This window comes from Aythya marila (genome assembly GCF_965140915.1).
Source record: "Aythya marila genome assembly, chromosome: 22".
Classification (NCBI taxonomy): domain Eukaryota; kingdom Metazoa; phylum Chordata; class Aves; order Anseriformes; family Anatidae; genus Aythya; species Aythya marila.
Window position 1 is genome coordinate 6,485,959 of NC_139063.1, and position 19,032 is coordinate 6,504,990.

Consider the following 19,032-nt stretch of genomic DNA (forward strand, 5'->3'; position numbering starts at 1 on the left):
GGGACAAGGCCGGGTGCAAGGGGACAGCGCCAGGTGATGCTGGAGGCAGCGCCCGGGTGCCCGAATGTGGGGCTGAGGGTACCTGGGGATGCATGCGGGGGTGCCCTGGGGCTGGTGGAGCTGCCCAGGAGCTGCCCAGGGCTGGGACAGGGAGGACCCAGCCTCAGCCAAGGCAGGCACAGAGGAAGCTGAGCCCACCCCGGCTGCCACCCAAAGGGTCCAAGTGAGCAGGTGACCCCCCCAGGGCAGCTCCTGCAGCCCGGCCCAGGGTGTGCTCCACTCCTCCTTTGGCTTCTCCTGGAACAGACCCAAAACCCACCAAGGGCCTCCCCAGGGCCACTTCCTCCTCCAGCCACAGCCTCTCCCTGGTGTGTTGAGGCCATGAGGGGCCAAAACAGCCCCCATGCTGCTGGGACCATCCCTACACTGCTGGGCTCTGCTGCGGTGCATGCTGAGGGAGGAACCTGCACCACCACCATCCTGCGCTGCTGCACCACCTCTGATCCCCGAGCACCTCGGGGCCGCCCTGTGCGTTCCCTGAGGGCTCGTTAGATCACCGCAGGACAGACTTGGATAATTAATGTGGTGCTCCCAGGGCGGCTGGTGCAGGGCTGGGTCCCCCAGGTGTGTCTCTGAGCCCTGGCTGTGGGTCCGTGCCCACAGGATGCAGCCCGGTCCCGCGGTGATGCTGTGGGGTGAGCAGCAGCAGCAGGGGTGGCTGCAGGTGATGGGGCGGGCACGGGGTCAGGCCACACTCCCTTTGTATCCCCCTGGCAGTGCTGCCCACCCAGTCCCACACACGGCACCAAGCCAGCCCCAGAGCAAACCACATCCTCCCCCGGCACCCCACAAATTCCACACGCTGGGAAATCCCACCAGCACTGCTCCCCCAGGGACCCAACACACAGAGCCATGCTTTCACCCCGCAACAAGACTCCCCAGAGCTGGAGAAGCCCCGGTGCCTCCCTCCGGGGTCCCAAGGGCGCCGGCACCACCAGGGATGCCATGCACGGCGCCTGCCTCCTGCAGGAGGCAGCGAGGCTCCCAGCCTTCAGGGGCTGCTGCGTCCCCACCAGCGCCCCAGCCCCGGCCTGCCTGGACCCCTCCATCGCGCCACACTGGCTGGGACGCTTTGGAAAGACCCTCTCCACCATCAGCCACTTATCCAGTAATACTCTAATTACACCCCAGAGTTGGCCACCAAAATAGCTGCAGTAAATCACACGGAGCTGCCATGTAATTTTTGCATGAAATTACAGTATTTTTTCCCCTGGGTTCAATTTCCTCCACACCAAGTTCTTACCGCAGCCAAATAATTAAAGCAGCCACGCTCCCTTTTCCTCGGGTACCGTTTCAACTCCCCACTGGCTGCCCCCAAGCCAGGTACCAGGGCGCAGCTGGCTGGGGACAGAGCTGCAAACCCCCCCCCCCCCAAAAAAAAAAAACATTTTGGGGGTTCTCCCAAGGGAACCACAGGACCCAGCCATGCGGTGTTCCTGCTTTCTGGGCTGTGATATACTCTGGAGTTGGACTGCACTCAAAGGTGGCCCAGGAAGCTGGGCACAGGGCCATGCACCAGGGCACACAAGTCTCCAAGGACCCACAGGAGGGAGCCTGCCCTGCTCTGCATCTGCCCGGCCTCACCACAGCCCCTTGGTCCCCTGGGACCCCCATGGTGGGGGTGCTCAGAGCAGCAGCAAGTCCTTGCTCCTGCGGAACCAAACCCTCCTTCTTCTTGTCCATCGAAATGTCCTCCTGCTCCATCCCTGATGTCCTCCCTGCACCGTTTCCAATGTCCTGCTCCAACCACGATATCCGCCTTGCTCCATCCCAAATACCCTGCTCCATCCCCAGTGTCTTCCTGCACCACCCCTGATGTCCTGCTTCTGGAGGCGAGGGGATGGTTTGGCCATGCCAGCAGGGATTGCCAGCAAGCTGGGAGCACTGGGAGCACTGGGAGCACTGGGATCACCATCACTGTCAGCCTGCGGCAGATAGGCACCAGGCAGGTGGCTGGGGCTGCGGGGACATCCCTGCCTTGGATCCCTCCTGGTGAAACACATTCTGTGCCCCAGCCTTATTCCTGTTAAGATGACCTGGTTGTTGAAGAGCCCGGAGCAGATACCTGTGTGGGTCTGAGCCCCACGGGTGCGCAGGGGAGGGCTGGGGATGCCGAGCCTTTGGGTTAGAGGAGAGAATATTTGGCACGGGGCCTGGCTGCACGGCGCAGAAATGTGAAATGCTGCACGAAGTCCCTATTTGACAAATGTCTGTGAAGATCATGCGCAATTCCCAGCCAGTGGCAGTGCCGGGTCCCCCTGCTCTGTCCCCGCCGCCCCCGTCCTGTCCCCGCTCCCTGCCCAGCTCTGCCTGCTGCACGTCGCAGCCCCGGCACCCTGCGGGCTGGCTGCGGCCCCAGCCGGTGACAGGGCTCCAGAAAAGAGCGGTGGAAAAGCTGGAGGCAAAATGTCACCAGCAGCCCCGCTGCAGCCGGCACCCCCAGCACGGCCCCATCTGCCCCATTTCCCCCCCACCTGCACCAGCCTGACCACACATCAGCCCAGCCAGCCCCACGCCCACACCGGCACACGCAGCACCGCAGGTAGCCTCCACCAAAAAAAAACCCACAAAGTACATCCCCCCAAACCCCCACATCTCCCTTTTTTCCATCGCTACCCCCGGTGTGTGGAACATGGGGGGCACAAAGCCCCATGCCACCACCGCCGCCCACGCAGGATGGGCAGAACGGGGCAGGCAAATGTGGCACGGGTGAGCTGTCACCGAGTGCGGTGCCGCAGGGACCCGAGGGACATCGAGCGTCTCCCAGCCGCACGCAGCCCCTGCTGGGAGAGGGGGCGACACCGGGGGAGTCCCAGAGCCCCCTTGCCGCGAGCATCCTGCCGGGACGAGACAGGCGACACGCTCGGCGGGTCAATGTCACCTCGGCGGGTCAAGGCCACTGCGGGACCACAGGGAGATGGGGACGCTGCGGCCCCAGCAGCCCCGGGGAGGTGGGATGTCACCCCCAGTGCCGGGGATGTCACTGACTGGCAGCGGGATGTCACTGCGTCACCCCACGCACGTGTGCCCCTGGCAAGACCCCCACGTGGCACACACCCCCCCCCCGTGCATCCCCTTCCTACCCGGCCCCCCCTCGCCCACGTGTGCGTGCACAGGCGCACAGCCGGCGGTGCGTTGCGGTGACTCAGCTGCCCCCCGGCAGCAGCTTGCCTTGCACCTGCTAATTGCGGCCCCCCCGCCGCCCCCGCAGCTCCTCGCGCCGGGGTCTCGCCAGCCCTCGCTTACTCACGGCGGGGGGGGGGGCCTCCCCCATGCACATCAGCTGCCGAGCCCGGGGCGGGCAGGGGGCTCACGGCCCCCCCGTGTCCCCATGAGAGTGGGGACCTGTGCCATTTGTTGTGCAGGCGCTCTGCGCAAGGTGGGGGCAGCACCATAGGCTCCAGTTTCCTCCCTGTACAACCAGCCTGGGGCTCTGGAGGGGGGTTTGCAGCTGAGGATGGAGCCCCCCAGTGCCCTCCCTGAGGCTGCTGCTCCAGACCTGGCTGCAAGCAGGCGCACACCGGTGAACACAAAAAGGGAAACACCATTGACCCAGAGCCTTTTTTTCAGCCTCTTTTGGCTTTTCACCATTTGGGAACACCAACTCACCACAAGCCCAGCGGTGCCAGGATGGAACATGGGGTGGGACACGGGATGGACACCACGTCCCTGAGCCACCTCTCCCCTTCCACCTCCAAGCTGCTGGACTCCCAAGCACGAGGCAGAGCCGCTGCCGGGCCACGTGCTTCATCTTCCCCCCGGGTCCCAAAAACACAACCCTGGGGCCTGCCAGCCCGTCCCCACCACATGGCCATGGCCACCCACGGCCCCCACAGCCACAGCCCAGGTACAGCCTGGGCACTGCCCTCACCCCTTGCTCCTCACCCCTCGGCCCTCACCCCTCACCCCTCGCCCCTCGCCCCGCTTTTGGGGCTGTGCCGGGTGCTCCCCGCGCCGCCCGCCCGGCTGCGGATGCTGGGTTGCCCGGGCAACGGCTGATGACATCGCGGGATGCAGGGGAACTCTGCTCGAGGTGCTCGGGATGCCATCGCTGTTGCCAGGGAAACGGCGGGGCCGGCGACATCCCGCAGGTACCTGAGGGTGACAGGAGGGTCCCCCTGCACGAAGCCCCCCAGCACCAGTGCATCCCGCAGTGCCCGGCCAGGGGCTTTGCTCCCACCCCCCAGCATCCCTGGACTGGGCTCAGAAGTACCAGGAACACGACGAGATTTCCCCAGATGCCCCAAACTTCCCCAGCTGTAAACCCCAGATGCATGTGGGTGGGGACATGCCATCCCCCCAGGCAGGGTGCCACCCCCCAGATGCTACAGGGTGACAAGAAATCCACGGGGTAGTCTCTGGGCTGCACTCGCAGCCACACAGGGACGCAGCAAAGCAGAAGGGGCAGGGGAAGAGCTGTGCACAACACTTGCTCCCCCAGAGGAGCCCCCGAAATTCCCCTCTGGGGTGAACCTACAGCATCAGCAGCGCGAGCAGGATGCGGACACACCTGGGCAGGCGGCAGCATCCCCGCGGGATGCTGCAGAGCAACAGGAGCACAACAATTCCCCTCCTGCCGCTCCCGCAGGAGCTCGGCAGCGCTACCTGCCACGGCAAGAATTGCATCAGCCGGAGCCTGCCCGAGCCACTGGCCCTGCCCCAGGCCCGTGGGGCCGCCCCGAGCTCTGCCGTGGGTGCTGCAGTGGGGCCAGGTCCCTCTCGCCTACCTGGAGGAGCCAGCGCCCTCGGGGCTGTTCCTGGTGCAGACAGGGCTCTGCAGAGCACAGTACCCCAGAAACCTGCCCGGCCTCTGTGTGGCACAGCCCGCCTGCCAACCAGCACCAGGGGTGACAAAATGCCTGGCAAAGGGACAGGAGGAACCAGAACGGGGCCACGAGGAGCACACAGGCCCCGGGGTGCAGGGAGAGGCAGAACCACGCAGGTTTCAGCCCCATCCAGCCCTTGTGGTCGCTAATTTGGGCTTTAGGGTTCTGCATGGTGGGGCAGGAGGGGGGCGAGCGCTGCAGTAGGGCTGGGGGGCAGTTGTGGGGCAGCTGGGGGCTGGAGAGGGGAAGGGCAGTGAGGAGGAGGAAGATGAGGCTGGGATAGGGGGGGGAAGCCCTGGAAACTCCCCCAGCACTGCGGGGAGGCAGCTGCCACCAGGGCGATGCCACCCACTTGCTCCTGCCCAGCGCGCACCAGGGGATGGCCGTGGGGGGACACGGGGACCCCGACCACTGGGGGCTGGGGGGGAGCCTGGTGACATCCGGGCGTCTCCCGGGGGACCTGGCAGCCCTTCAGTCGGGCTCCATCCCCGCAGGGGCCCCCACCCGCTCCCACGCGCTGCCGGCCTCCCGGCTGCGTGACACCGAGCTCTAATTGAATTAGACGCTGCTGCCTGGGCAGAGCAGCCTGCAAACCATCCTCGAATTCCTGGGCACGGCGCCCGCTCGCTGTCTGCGAGCCGCCCCCCCTCCTCCCCCTGCAGTGACCCAGAAGCGAGGAGCCTGCGGCCCCCCAGGGCGGGTGGGAGAAGGGGTCCGGCTGGCCTCGGGGGGGGGGCTCATTAAGCAGATAATTAGCATGGTCGGAGGGCGCAGCGCCCGTGGCCCCGCCGGGGTCAGATGTGCGGGGCTGGCCGGCGAGGCAGCGCGTCCCCGCGCCAGCTTCCTCCACTACAGAATGTACCGAGGGCTGCGGCGGCCCCAGCCAGGGACACGATGTGCTCCCCGCTCCCAGCCCTGTTTTTCCTGGCCGGCCTCCTGCTCCGCTGCCGGCGGGGCGGCCAAGCGCCGGGGCTCAATGCAGCCTTTGTTCGCCCGGCCGTCGCCTCCTTTCACACCTCCGGCCCCCCGCTGCCTGCCCCCCGCGACCATCCCCGGCCACTCGTCCCCTTTCCGAGGCTCGGGGTGGAGGTGCTGCCGCTGGGGATGCTCGGCATCTCCAAAAATGCGGGCAGCACCGCACCGTGCCAGAGCCCAGCGGCTGCAGCCCCTGCGGGGGAAGGCAGCACCGGGCCCCTGCTCCTGCCCACGGCCTCATCCTGCTCCAGGCCCCCTGGGTCCATCCAAAAGTCGCCCACCCACAGCGGGGACCAGTGGGAGGCTGGTTGCACCCTGCAAGCCCCCAGACCCACATGAGGTCGTGCACAGCAGCTGGTGCAGCTCCAGGCTCTCTGCACACTTCCTGAAGTCAAATCAAAGCGTGGCCCCAAACCACCCCCATCCCATCCAACCCCACAGGGGCTGCCTCCTCTCTGCCCTTTGCCACTTTTCTCTCTCTTTTTTTTTTTTTTTTTTTTTTTTTTTTTCCTCAAATGGGCCAAATTTGACCCAAATTTGCTTTTCCTACTCAGAAAAGCCTCCCCACCAGCAAAGGGTCCCCAACTGGCTCTAAACCCAGCTCCACGCCCCCATCCCTGCATCTGCCAGCTGGGCACAGTGAGGCCGGGCACAACCCCACCAGGATAAAGCCCAAACACGGGGGCACAGCTGCCCCACGGGCCCTGCCAGGGGTGCAGGGGTGGCGACGAGGAGGACCCACACCCCCGTGAGCACCCCGGGGCACGCCAGTGCAGGAGGTGCAAGGACACGCTGGGCTCGTGTGGCACCAAAATCTTCATGGGGCTGGCACCAAGCATCCTCGCCAAGCCTCGCAGACAGCCTGGAGGCATCCCTCCTGCCCCCCCAGAAGCCCCTCTCTCCCCATTTTGCTGCTGCCGCCCCCCTGGCAGGGGGGGGCTTTCCTGCAGCCGTCTGGCAGCTAAGCCCCTGTCGCCACGGGGGCATTAGCAGCAGCGCTGCAGGGAGCTCCCCGGGGAGAAGTAAGTGGATCAAAGGGTTTTAGCAGCAGACGGCTCCCAGACAGATCTGGATTGTCTTCAAGGCGGCCACTTGCGGCTACAAATGCACTTTCTGCCTGCAGCTCCCGAGCCAAAAGTTTCACACCGGCTTTATTTCATTTAACCCCTGGCGGCTCCCAGCCTCGCAGATGCTCGGTGCCAGGAGCCCCCCCGGCCCCACAGCCAAAACTCAGCTTCAGCCTCCCCCCGGCACAAACCCGGCCCTGCAGGGGCGGCTCAGGGTGCTCAGTGCTTGTGCCAAGACCCCCAAAGAGCCCAGTCCCTGTGCCAGTCACCCCGGGGACTGTCAGCAGCACTGTAACAAGGAGGAAGGGAGGAGAGGGGACAACCACGGGGACCTCTCTGGGATGGAGACAGCCTGGGGACATTGTCCCCACCTCACCGCCCTTCACAGCACCCCCCGGCCCCAGCCGGTGCTTGCCAGGCGGTGTAGGGGGAGCTGGGGCAGGGAGAGGCTTTGTTGGGAACGGCCATGAATTATTCAGAGCGCACGATAATTACAGGAGCCCCCTGGTCCTGCTCGCTCAGGCAGGCAGGAGCAGGATTTGTGCCACGGGGAGGGCAGGGGACAGCATCTGGGACCCCGAGGCCATTGCTGCCCCACGCCTCCCCATAGCAGCAGCACCCCACACTTCCCAGCCCTGCACCCCACACTGCTTGGTGCCGTACCCCAAACCTCCCCATGCCGTGCCCCAGGTGCCACAGGGTGACCCACACCAGTTGGTACAGGACCCATATCTCCCCAAGCCCCTAAACCCAGACCTGCACCCCCCTGCCCTGCACCCTGTGCTGGGGGTGCCCAAATCCTGTCCCCCCTTCCTCTGAGAAGCCACAGGCAGAATTGGGGCCAGGGCCAGGCCACGTGCTGGGACACAGCCAGGACTGCACTGTGCACCCTGGGGACCCCACATGCCTCTGTCCTCAACCCCCCACCGCTGCCATCCCCATGGCCCCACAACCAGAGCAGGGCCCTGGGCGGGAGCTGCCCCACGCAGCCACTTCTCAATAGTGGGCTCAGGCTCCACCACAGAGTGAAAACAAGAGCAGGACAGCCACGAAAAAATGCGGGGATGGTGAGCAGAGGCCAGCGCCAGCATCCCCACGCAGCCTGGCCGAGAGAGCGGGGAGGACGCCTGAGGACACGGCGCCTGCATCGGGGCTGCATGGGAATGGGGTGGGGGACGCCCCTGCACGTGGGGTGAAGGCAGCCTGGCCACATGGGGTTGGCCCCTCTCCAGGCAGCGTCGCAGGAGGGCTGGGGGCTGCCCCCGCCGTGGGTCAGGGAGGGCACATGGCGGGGCTGGGTTCGCCCCGAGCAGCCCCAGCTCTGACGCACCCGTCTGGCATCTTCTCATTACACTGAGGGCTTCTGTTCTGCTGCCCGCGTTTGCCACAGCGGTGGAAAAGCTCTTCTGCAGGCCTGGCAGTGCGCCGTGGGAGCACGGGGTGAGCGGGAGCGGCAGCAGCATCCCCACAGCACGGGGCCCCCCATGGTCTCCAAACACATCGCACCCACTGGGGCTGTGGGCAGGGGTGTTGGGGACCCTGTCACACCCTGGGGGTGGCACCGCACTCCCAGGTCCCTGGGCATGGTCCAGGCCAGGAGCGATGGGGTGCAGGATACAGCAGGCATGGGGGGACAGGAGCTTGCCCCCAGCTGATGCACCCTGCAGTGACCCTGTGCAACCAAAGTGTCCCAGGCACATCCCAAGGTCCCAGCTGTCCCCTCCAGCACCCCCTGCACCGGGAAAACAGAGCTATGGGTGGGCAGGAGCAAGGAGCAGGTGGTGGGAGATGAGTTCCAGGTATGGGGTGTGCTGGGTATGGGTAGGAGGGTGGTGGGGTGCGGGGACGGGGTGCCCAGTGGGCACAGGTGGGTTTCGGGGTGTGTGGGTTTAGGGAATGGGGTGTACAGGGGGGTTCAAGGTACGGGTTGCACGAGGGGCGTGGGTACAGTTTGCAAGGGGCAATGGCTGGTTGGAGGGCTGGGCAGGTGGGGTGCGGAGTGTGGGGTGCAGGGTTCTGGGTGCTGGGTTTGGGGTCAGGGTGCACAATGCAAGATGAAAGGTGCAGGATAGGGGTGCACGATGCAAGACGAAGCATGCAGGGTGCATGCAGCAGGGTTTGGGGTGCAGGGAGTGGGACACAGGACAAAGCATGCAGGGGGCAGAGTCTGGGGTGCAAATTTTGGGGCAGGGGGTTCCAGCACCACTCCACAGCTTCCCCACTGCACTGCTACAGCACCCGCTGCCCGTGGGCACTGCAGCAAAAAGCATCGGACGGGGCTGCTGCCGCGCTTCTCCCGTCTGTCTTAAAGGTCTGCAGCCCAGCGGGCAGCTGGCCCCACTGTCCCCTTGCCACCCGGTGCCCCTCGGAGCTGGCCGAGTCCCCCGGCACCGCCCGTGCCCAGGCCAATGCGGCCGGGTCAGACTGAGCTGCGATGTGCGTGTCCACGGCACGGCGTCCCACAAGAAACCTAACCGATGGGACCTGCAATTAATACCTGCAACATAATAGAGCTGATTACAATAATTGGCGTGATAATTGCGTTACACCTAGGGAAGGGTGTAAGCAGAAAGCCCTACAGAAGAGACTCTTTGTCTTTGCTTTTTTTTTTGTTTTGTTTTGTTTTTTGTTTTCTCTCCAGCTCGCAGGTAATAGCCAGGAATGGGCAAACCCTCTTTTAATGGACTCTTAATAATGCTGTAATTTCCCTTTGCAGGGAAAGTTTTCCAAACAGTCAAAGATTCAAAACAAAGCAATGATTGTTCCTATTAGCATTAAATTCTACTCTGGGAGAGAGAATAAATCAAGCAAGGGGATTCAATTCAAAACAGAACTATAAAAAATCCAATAATGATTTTTTAATATTAATAAGAAAAATATATTGTTATGCACCCTTAGCATTTAAACTTCTAATCCAATCAGCGCAAAGTGCAGAGATAAATCACGGCAGCGGAGGAGAAGGGAACAACCATCAAGCAGGCAGCAATAAAACGCTGTCTTACATCCCTGGGACAGACATAGGTTTGACAGACTCGGGAAAAAAAAAAAAAATCCAAATTTATGAGCCTGTCGCTGCTCGAGCCTGTTAATTCCCTGCCTGCTTCTCTGCACACACCCTGCACCTGGGGCCGGAGCACAGTGCTGCCAGCCCAGGACGTGGCACCAAAAACCCCCGGACCCAAGCACGGCCAGGCGGCCCCGCACCAGGGATGCTCGAGGCCTCGCCGGTGCAGCAGCAGCAGATGCTGGTTGCAGCCAATGGTCGCTGTATGGCCCTGATCTGCACACGTGGGGTGTGGAAGTGCACAATCCCCCGTGGGGCTGGCCGTGCACTGAGCCAGGAGGTGTCCTGTCCGGGTCACAGCCCAGGAGCAGCCCCGGTGCCACCCTGCTTGAACTCATTACCAGCAACAGCCCGCGACTCCCCGCCGACGCACCGAGCAATTCCCCCTGATTTATCGGCCCCGGCAGCCAGAGCACAGCCACGTGGGCCAGCACTGAGCCCTGGTGAGCGGCGGAACTCCGTGCAGCACGCGGGAAACGCTGGATTTTGGCATTCCCGGCCCAGCAGGTCCCAGCTCCCCCTGGGTCCTCTCAGACCGTGCTCTGCCAAAAACCCGAAAGCAGCCATGTCCAGTGGCCGCGATCCCGGCCACGCGATGGCCGAGGACAAAAGGATCTCAGAGCCGCGGGGAGCTCCAGCACAGCTCTCGAACTGCTGACAGCACGAAGCAGGGTGAGGAGAGTGTGGGGGCGTTCAGGGACAGACGGACAGACAGGCTGCTCCCACTCGGGAGCACCCCGAGCTTCCATTCGCACTGGCTCCTTGCGGCTGAGCCCCTGGCAGGGGAGGCTGAAGGGAGACAAAGTGCTAATTACAGCTCTCGCCTCGCTGGTACCCCGTGGGGGGTTCTCCTCCTCTTTCCGATGCTCCGGTCAGGGGCTCGGGGAGCAGGTGCCAGACTCATCCCCGCGCTCCCTGCCCTGCCGCCAGCGACAGCTCGGCTCCCCAGCAGAGGAGCAGCCCCGTTGGTGCTTTGTGATACATTTTAAGCTAAAATAATAATAAAAAGAGCTGAATTAAACAGTGCCTGTTTTTCGGGCAGCCCCACCACCAATGGGTCTCCAGCCCCACAGAGCACAGACCCCCCTGCGAACCAACTTGCGGCACTGGGCACATCGGGCTCAGTAGCCGGCCTAGAGGCTCAGCCCCCACCATGAGGGCACACCACGAGCACGGGGGGGACCCTGCAGATGGGGACGGTCATCAGCATCCCTGCACCACCCTGACAGCCTGCAGGTCCCCGGGGGGGCACCGCTGAGTGCTCCCTTGCACCCACGTGCACCTGGGGTCGCAGCCGCCTCCTCTGCTGGCAGGACTGGAGCCAGGTTCTGGGGGCATGGCCCAGGCTGCACGGGGGGCACGGGGGGGCCTGGCCATGCTCCGGGAAGGCGCCACACTCTCCAGGAGCCCCCAGCTGGTGGGCAGCAGTGTGGGGTGGGTGAGCTGGGGGGGGACACGGTGGGGCTGAACTTTTGAACCAGCAGGCTGGAGATCAGTGCATTACCTTAACGCGAGTTAAAAATAACCGTCTCGTCTCTTGAAATGAGCCTGTCTGCAATTACAGCTTGGCATGTCTGCTCCGGAGCGTCCCCGGGCTGGCACCGCGCCAGGTGGCAGGCGGCTTCGAACAACCCTCGCCTTTCTTTTCTTTCCTTTTTTTTTTTTTTTTTTTTCTTCTCCCCCCCCCCCTCCATTTTTTTCTTCCCAGCAAACCAAAGGTGGCTTCTCGGCTCCCAGCTCAGCTCCCCATGCCCACCGAGACACAGCCGTGACTTCAGAGAGCAGCCCGGCCTCCGCCACCCAACAGCGAGGCCCTGACCCCTCCCTGTCCCTCGGGGACACGGGGACGCTCCCGACAACCCCAAATCCCAGGGGGCCGGGCTCTAGGGGTGCCCTCCCAGTCCTTCCCTGCGCTGCCCTTGCACGCACGACGCGTGCCTGACTGCAACGTGCGGGCGTGCACGCACATGGGAGCGCACGTGGCAAGCCCTGCGCACGTGCACACGCGTGGCCGGGGGACAGCGGGGCTGCACGTGCACCACATGTGCACGCACATGGGTGTGCAAGGGAGGGTGTGCAAGCTGAGCTGCTGCATGTGTGCTCAAGCATGTGGAGATGCAGCGGGCACCCCACAGAATCGCTCACTGTGCCCTGGCCATGCCGGAGCCCAGGCAGCAAAACCAAGCACCCATCCTGCATCACCACGAGTCCCCACTGCCAGCACCCCTGGGACACCTCCTCTGTCCCACAGCCACGGGAGCTGCTGCGTCCCTCCTGCAGTGGGCACAAAGTGCTGGAGGTGGTGGGGACTCTGGAAAAAGCCCCCCCTACAGACCCCACTGCTCAGCCCCACTGCGGCAGTCCCAAGGGCCCGGACACCCCCATCCAGACCACAGCAGGGGGCAGCTCAGGACACCCCGGGGCTGGGCAGGGAAGGGACCAGCCCGCTCCGGGGGTCCCCACCCGGCACCCACGTCGCCGCCGCGCCCCCTCCCAGCGCCGGCCGCCTCCGCCCCCCTGGCGGGTGAAAGCAATCTTTGTGCCGTGCTTTCAGTTCTCCTTGCTGGCGGGCGGCCAAGGCAGCACATAATAATGAACAGATGCTGTCCAAAATGAGCTTCAGCGGCAGACAGGCAAGCCTCTCCGAGTGTCCTTCCGTAACCCAAAGTGCCTTTCACCTCGGCACTAATCAGGCACCTTCAGCGGGAGAGCAGAGCTGGCGCACAGCGTCTGGCTAATTAAAAGTAATGCGGGCGGGGAGACCCCGGCAGAGCCGTGCCTGGCTCCCGAGCATCCCCGTGGCCACATGTGAGCCGAGGGAGGCAGCGGGGCTGGGGGATGACAGCGGGGATGGAGAGGTCAGCGTGGGGCTGGGGGTGCCCCCATGCGTGGCAATAGGCACGACGCAGAGCTCCCCAGCCAAAAACTGCACCGAGGGATGGGGGCCAGCGTGCGAGTCCTGCCCCTGCCTCCACACACTGCAGGGAAGAGGCTGCCATGGAAATCCCCTGGGTTTTAGCAAAGCGTCCAAAGCAAAGCTCCTGGTGGCAGCACCCTGCCCAGGCCCCCCCGGGGCAGAGGAGCTCCCGTGGCTCCAGCCCGCTCCGCTGGGGCACGGCATCCACACAAAATATTTATGAGGCCTTTTAAGTACAAAAGCCAAGCACCAGGAAATTCGTTTCCCAGCCCAGGAATCTGGCACTCACGTCACAGCACCGGGCTGCGGACAGCGAGCTGAAGGGAGGGACGCACGCATGGACACGCACGCGGGGATGGACGGACGGATAGACAGATAGCAGGCGCCGGGCTGCGAGTGCTCATCTACTCCGCAGGATCTTAACTGTAGTTTATATTCCAGCGGTTATTAAAAATAAGGTGGGGGGGAGAAGCTAAGAGCGGAGCAAGCTGTTCATTTGGAGCCTTTCCCTTGGGTTTAATAAAGCCCCACTCACTGCTGTAGTATCATTTTTATGCTATCATAAAGCCGGACCATTTAGCAGGTTTGTGTTACTTCAGCAGTTAGCGCTGCGTGAAAAGCGATTCCAGAAGAGAGGGGAAAAAAAAATTAAAAAAATTAAGAAAGGGAAGGAAGATGAAAATCTCCAGAAAGAGATAGAAGAGCAAGGTGGGAAGGAGGAGCGGATCCTGGGGGATTCCTCGTGGCCGTGCCCCTGGCACTCACCGTGGTGCACGGGAGCACATCACCGTGGCTCGGGGCTGAGCAAGCTGTCGAGCTGGGGACAGGGGCAGGCGAGGAGCCCCCGCTGCATCCCTGAGATGCTCAAAGGGTTTGGGGTCCCCCATGTGTCGGGGGGAGCCTGGCCCTGTCCCCACTGCGGGGGCTACAAGGGAGCTATGGGCTCTGTGGAGAGGAAGGGACCGGGAGCCAAGCCCCCTGCACACCCTGACCTCACAGCACAGGGCCCCTGGGCCATCCTTGCATCCTAACGCCCTTTCTACTCCTTTTTCTCCCCATTTCATTCCCATTGCACCCCACGATGGGGACAGCAGCACTGGGGGCCTCTGCAGAGGCCCCGTGCTCCCCCAGGCCACCAGGACCCTGTGTCTCCATGCCCCTGCCTGCCGTCACGCTGCAGCCCCAGTGCCATACAGGAGGAGGTGGAGGGGAGGGCTGGGAAATTAAGGTTTGCAGCACTGTCAGAGCCGCATCAAACAGGCATCCACCAGCTGATTGCTTGATTGTTATATTTTGGATGTCAAACCGGAGCGAGCAGAACCTTTAAAATGCATCCGTGCCGCTGCCTTTTTGACGGAGGGTGTTGGTTTCCCATTAACAAGTGGAAAGCGTGAGCTGGAGCAGAAAACTTCAAGCGCTTTGGAATTGATAAAATAACAACTCCCTAATTAAGCAGAACTGTCAGTCACGGGCGCCTGCTGCCCTGCATCGGGAAGCAGCAGCAGCAGCTCCTGGCGCACGTGCCCGCGGCGCCAGCCCAGCCGCTGCGGCACTCGGAGCCCTGGGATCCTCCACGGGGCCGGAGCACCCCTGCCCCATAGGGTCCTGGTCCCACTGCTGAGCACAGACAAGCGTTTAGGTGCTGTACCTCAGTTTACCTCACAGTAAAATCACGAAACACACCCTGTGCTGGCATCCTTCCCCTACGATGTACAGAACCAGCCCGAGGGAGCATGGCCCTGATGGACACATCAGACACCTCTGCCGGGTGCGGACGCAGCGTCCCCATGGCCGGCTGGATGTGGGATGGAGTCCTGGTGGCAGAGCCCACCCTGAGGCCCCACAGGGAAGCCAAGCCCTCGGCCTGGCTCTCCGACCTCCACGATTTGCTCTCCCCAGCATGGGGAGGCTGCGAAGGAGCTAATTAAAGAAGCAGCCCATTACCCGAGACCCCCCTCCGATGCCACTGTGCTCGGTAATGAAACGCTTTAAATCCGTGATGCTTCTCCCAGGCCTGGGGCAGGAGGGACGTGGCATCTCCAGGGGCTCTTTAATAAGCTTCGAGCAGCTCGTTACTACAAAATTGACTGCCCAGCGCTGCAGGTGCTCCCGCGGCTTCACCGAGCTGCCAGCCTGCCCTGGGCAGGGCACAGCCAGCAGGGACACGGGTGCTTAACCCCTGGTGCAACGGTGTCCAAGGCAGTGACAACCAAGTGGGAGGGTCCCCACACACTGCTCCAGTGCCAGGACGAGGGAGGCAGCACCGCAGAGCGGTGGGGGGCAGTGGGGGGACAGTGGCAGAGGCACCGTAGAGCCACTCTGGCTGGTGATGGGACTCCTCAGGACGCGTTGGAGAGCGCCAGGTCCCCGTCCTGCAGAGCCACCCCAGCACACAGCTCATCCCTCAGGCACATCACACACCGCGAGCACAGCCCCGGGTCCCCACACCCCCAGCCCCATGAACCAAAGCACCACCATGCACTGACACCACCACAGTTCTGCAGTGTGGGGCCACGCATTTGGCCCCCCTGGCACACCCACACAGCCCCTCTGACCAACACAGCCCCCACACCAAATCCATGACGCCCTGTGCAGGACGAGTGGCTCGGTTGGCACCAGACATCGAACAGCCCAGCCGCCATCCTTGCCCCATGGGACAAGGGACACCAGGAAGGGTGTGGGGGACAAGGGACAGAGCTGGGCACCCAGCATTGCTCCCACACGCTCCCTGCTAGAGGCTTCCCTGGGGGAGGCCCATGACTGGGGTGCCGGCACTGCTGGTGGCCATGGGATGAGCAAGGGCACAGCCAGGTGACAGCTGGCAGAGGGTGAGGCCACACCACGAGGGTCCTGCCTGCAAAGTCCTGCCTGTCCTTGCTCAGAGGCCAGAAGTCAGAGCTAGTGCCAGTGGGCACCAGACGGGCAGCCCCGGACAGGCAGCCCCCACCGCCTCGCGCACCCACACCAACACACCCACGCATCGCCACCATCCCCTTGTGGCCCTGTCTGAACCCCTGCACGCCCAGAGAGGACACCGGTCACCCCTCTGCAGGTGGCTTGAGCCCCAGTGACAAGGGACAGGGAGGGCTTTGCCAGTGTCTCCTCGACGGCACTTCCCACCTCCCGTGTGCCAGCACCAGCCCCGAGAGGCAGACGCGGCCCCATCCCCATGTACGGCTCGGCACATGAACTTGTTTCCACACACGGCCCCGTCCCCTCATCCTGCTCCTGGGGCTGCCCTTTGGGGACACCCAGGGGACCCCCACATGCTCCACACCCCGGTGACTGGAGCTGCTGCTGGGAGCCCCCAGCACACCCAGCACTCCCTGCCACCAGCCCAGCACCCTGCTGCGCCCCAGGCCCGCTCAGTGCGTGTCCCCCACGCTGTCCTCAGCGGGTGGGAGCCCTGGGGACACCCAGCTCCCCCCACACATGCCCGAGGCCATGCTGGTTTCTCCAGAGGCACAGGCTGGAGCAGAACCACAGGACCAGTGCCTCCTGCTGCCTCCTCCACAGCTCCCGACAGCGCAGGACGGGGACACGGCTGCTCCGGGACCGCTGCCCCTGCACACCCAGCAGGAGCACAGCCTCCACCTGCACCAACAGCTCCCACAGCCCAGCTGCAGGTGGCACAGACAGACAGCATCTGGCCTCGCTGTTTCCAAAAGGGCCCTGTTTGCACCCAAAAGAGCCCCCCGAGCGGCCGAGCCAGGCTGGGCCACCTGCAGGGGACGGGGGCGCGTGGTGCCAGCACAAGGTCAGCCCACCAGCGCGGCAGGGCAGCATTAGAGCCCCCGAGCCTCGTTACACACTAATCACGCTGGAGGTGACAGGGCTTAGGGGAGGGCTTAAGAGAAACCGTCTCCTTTTTACTGACACCATCTGGACACAGGCGATCTCTTCCCCTGCCCACCACGGAAACGGAGAGCAGCAGTGTGCCAGGGGGGTGGTGGGGGTCAGGGCAGCCCCCCCAGCCTCCGGTGCCCCCAGTCGGCTCCGGTGCGGCACAGCCAGGGGAAGGAGGCTCGCAGACACCGGTGGGAGAGGGGTCAGGGGATGCGAGCGTGGAGCTGTGGGGTCTGCGAGGGGCAGGGGACGCAGCCCCCGTGCTGCCACACACGGGGCGCGAGGCAGCCTGGGGACACCTGCCCGGGGACACCAGAGGACCCCGTGTGCTGCACACCCCGGTGGGATGGGAGCAGGCTGGGAGCCCCCAGCACCCCCAGCACCGCCGGCCTCCATCCCGAAGCCGTCCCCTTCGGAGCTCCCGGTGCAGAGGGGCGCTGGGATCGCCCCTCGCCCCGGTGCCGCCGTGCCCTGTGCGGGGAGGAGCGGGGCGCCCCGGCCCTGCCCGGCACCGGCCCGAGCGCAGCCGGCGAAACGGGGCCGAGGCGCACGGAGCCGGGGCACGCAGCGCTCCCCTGCCCGCAACCCGACCAAGCCGCGGGGCCACCGAGCACCGGCGGGGGGGGGCTCCGGGAGCGGGGCAAAGTCGGTCAGCGGGGCGGGTGGGGGTGGTCGCGGGTACCTTCCATCCGGCGGAGCTGTTGCTGTCTCCTTTATCCTTAAAGTAGGGGACGTATCGCACCATCCAGTCGTAGATCTGCGAGAGGGTGAGGCGCTTCTCCGGGGAGCTCTCGATGGCTTTGGTGATGAGGTCGGCGTACGAGAGGTTCCCCCAGGCGTTCCTGCGGGACGTCTTGGCCTTGCGGAGCTGTCCAACATCCGCACCGGGCGGCGGCGGGGCGGCGGCGGCGGCGGCGGCTGCTCTGCGCTCGGCCGGGGCCGCCGCCGCGTTCTCGGTGCCCTCGGCTCCGCCGGCCGCCAGCGCCGGGGGGGGGCCCGCCGCGCCCCCATCCTCGTCCTCCGCCGCGAAGTCGGGATGCGGGAGCGGCCAAGTGCAGGAGCGGGGCCGGCTCTGCGGCTCGAAATCCGGGTCGATCTCCACCTGATGCGCCTGGAGCTTTTCTTCCATGGTCCCCCCTCCCCGCCCCAGCTCCCGGCGCTGCGCTCCCACCCCCCCCACCCCCCGCCCCCCGCCCCAGCAGCAGGTACGGTCGGTTTCCACCCAAAAAAATTTTTTTTAAATCTTTCAAAAAAATAAAAATTAAAAAAAAAAAGAAAAAAAAAGAAAAAAAAAAGGGAGAGGAGCGCGGAAAGGGCTCCGGGGCGGGGGGAGACGGGCACGGGGGCGGGGGCACCGGTCCGGGTGCGGGTGCGGGGAGGCACCGGGTCCGTGCGGGCTCTACCGGGCTGCAGCGACCGGCTCTGCGCTGGGGAACGGGCGGCTAACGGGGGCGGCGGGCCGGGGGGGGCGCCGCATATTCCTCGGGGGCCGCCAGCCCGGGGCCAGACGGGGCTTCAGCAGCCGCGGGGCGGCTCCGGAGCGGCGCTTCCCGGGGCCGCGTCCATCGGCTCGGGCGGCGGCGGCGGCGGCTCCGGTCCCCGGTCCCCGGTCCCCCCCCCCGGCCCCCCGGTCCCCGGCTCAGCGGCCGCGCACCGGCCGCGCACCTGCCCCCCGCCGCCGCCGCCGCCGCGCTGCCGCCACGGGGCGGGCGGGCCACATGCTGGGGCGGCCCCGCTCGGTGCCCGCTGCCCGGTGCTCGGTGCCCGGTGCTCGGCGCTCGGCTCCGCCGCGAATGCGGGCGCCGCCGTGACACAGGGGGAGGGCCCGGGGGGGGGCGGGGGGAGGGCGGGGCGGGGCCGGACCCGCTCCCTGTGCCCGCGCCCGGCCCCGCCCCGCCCCGGCCCCGCCGCCCCACGTGGTGCCCCCCCCACTCCTCCGTTCCCCCCCCCCCCCCGCCCGCCCCCCATTGTTGCCCCGCGCCCGCCGCCGCCCCCTCATTGGCGGGAGGCGCCCCGCGGCCACGCCCCCTCCCCCTCCCGCCCGCCCATTGGCGCGGCGCCGGCGGGACGCCGCCGGGGGTCGCCCCCCTTTTCGCTGCGCCCCGCCCCGCGGGTGACGTCACGGAGCCGGCCGCATCCGCGCGTCGCCCCGGGCAACGCCGCCGGGCCACGCCCCTTTACTACGGGACACGCCCCCGAGCCCGCCGCCGCCACGCCCACGCCGGAGGGGCCGGGGGAGACCCCCGCCGGCAGGCCACGCCCCCGAGGCCGCAAGGC

General features: G+C 65.2%; 1 protein-coding gene across 1 annotated transcript in view; it reads right to left on the reverse strand.

Moving 5' to 3' along the window:
• The window catches only part of FOXO6 (forkhead box O6), a 28,216-nt gene extending 10,246 nt beyond the window's left edge, over positions 1 to 17,970 (reverse strand). Inside the window, exon 1 of the mRNA XM_082777716.1 lies at positions 17,438 to 17,970. Within this exon, the coding sequence (XP_082633842.1) occupies positions 17,438 to 17,884 (447 nt within the window). The 5' untranslated portion in view covers positions 17,885 to 17,970. The remainder of the gene's footprint in view (positions 1 to 17,437) is intronic.
• Positions 17,971 to 19,032: the final 1,062 nt, after the last annotated feature.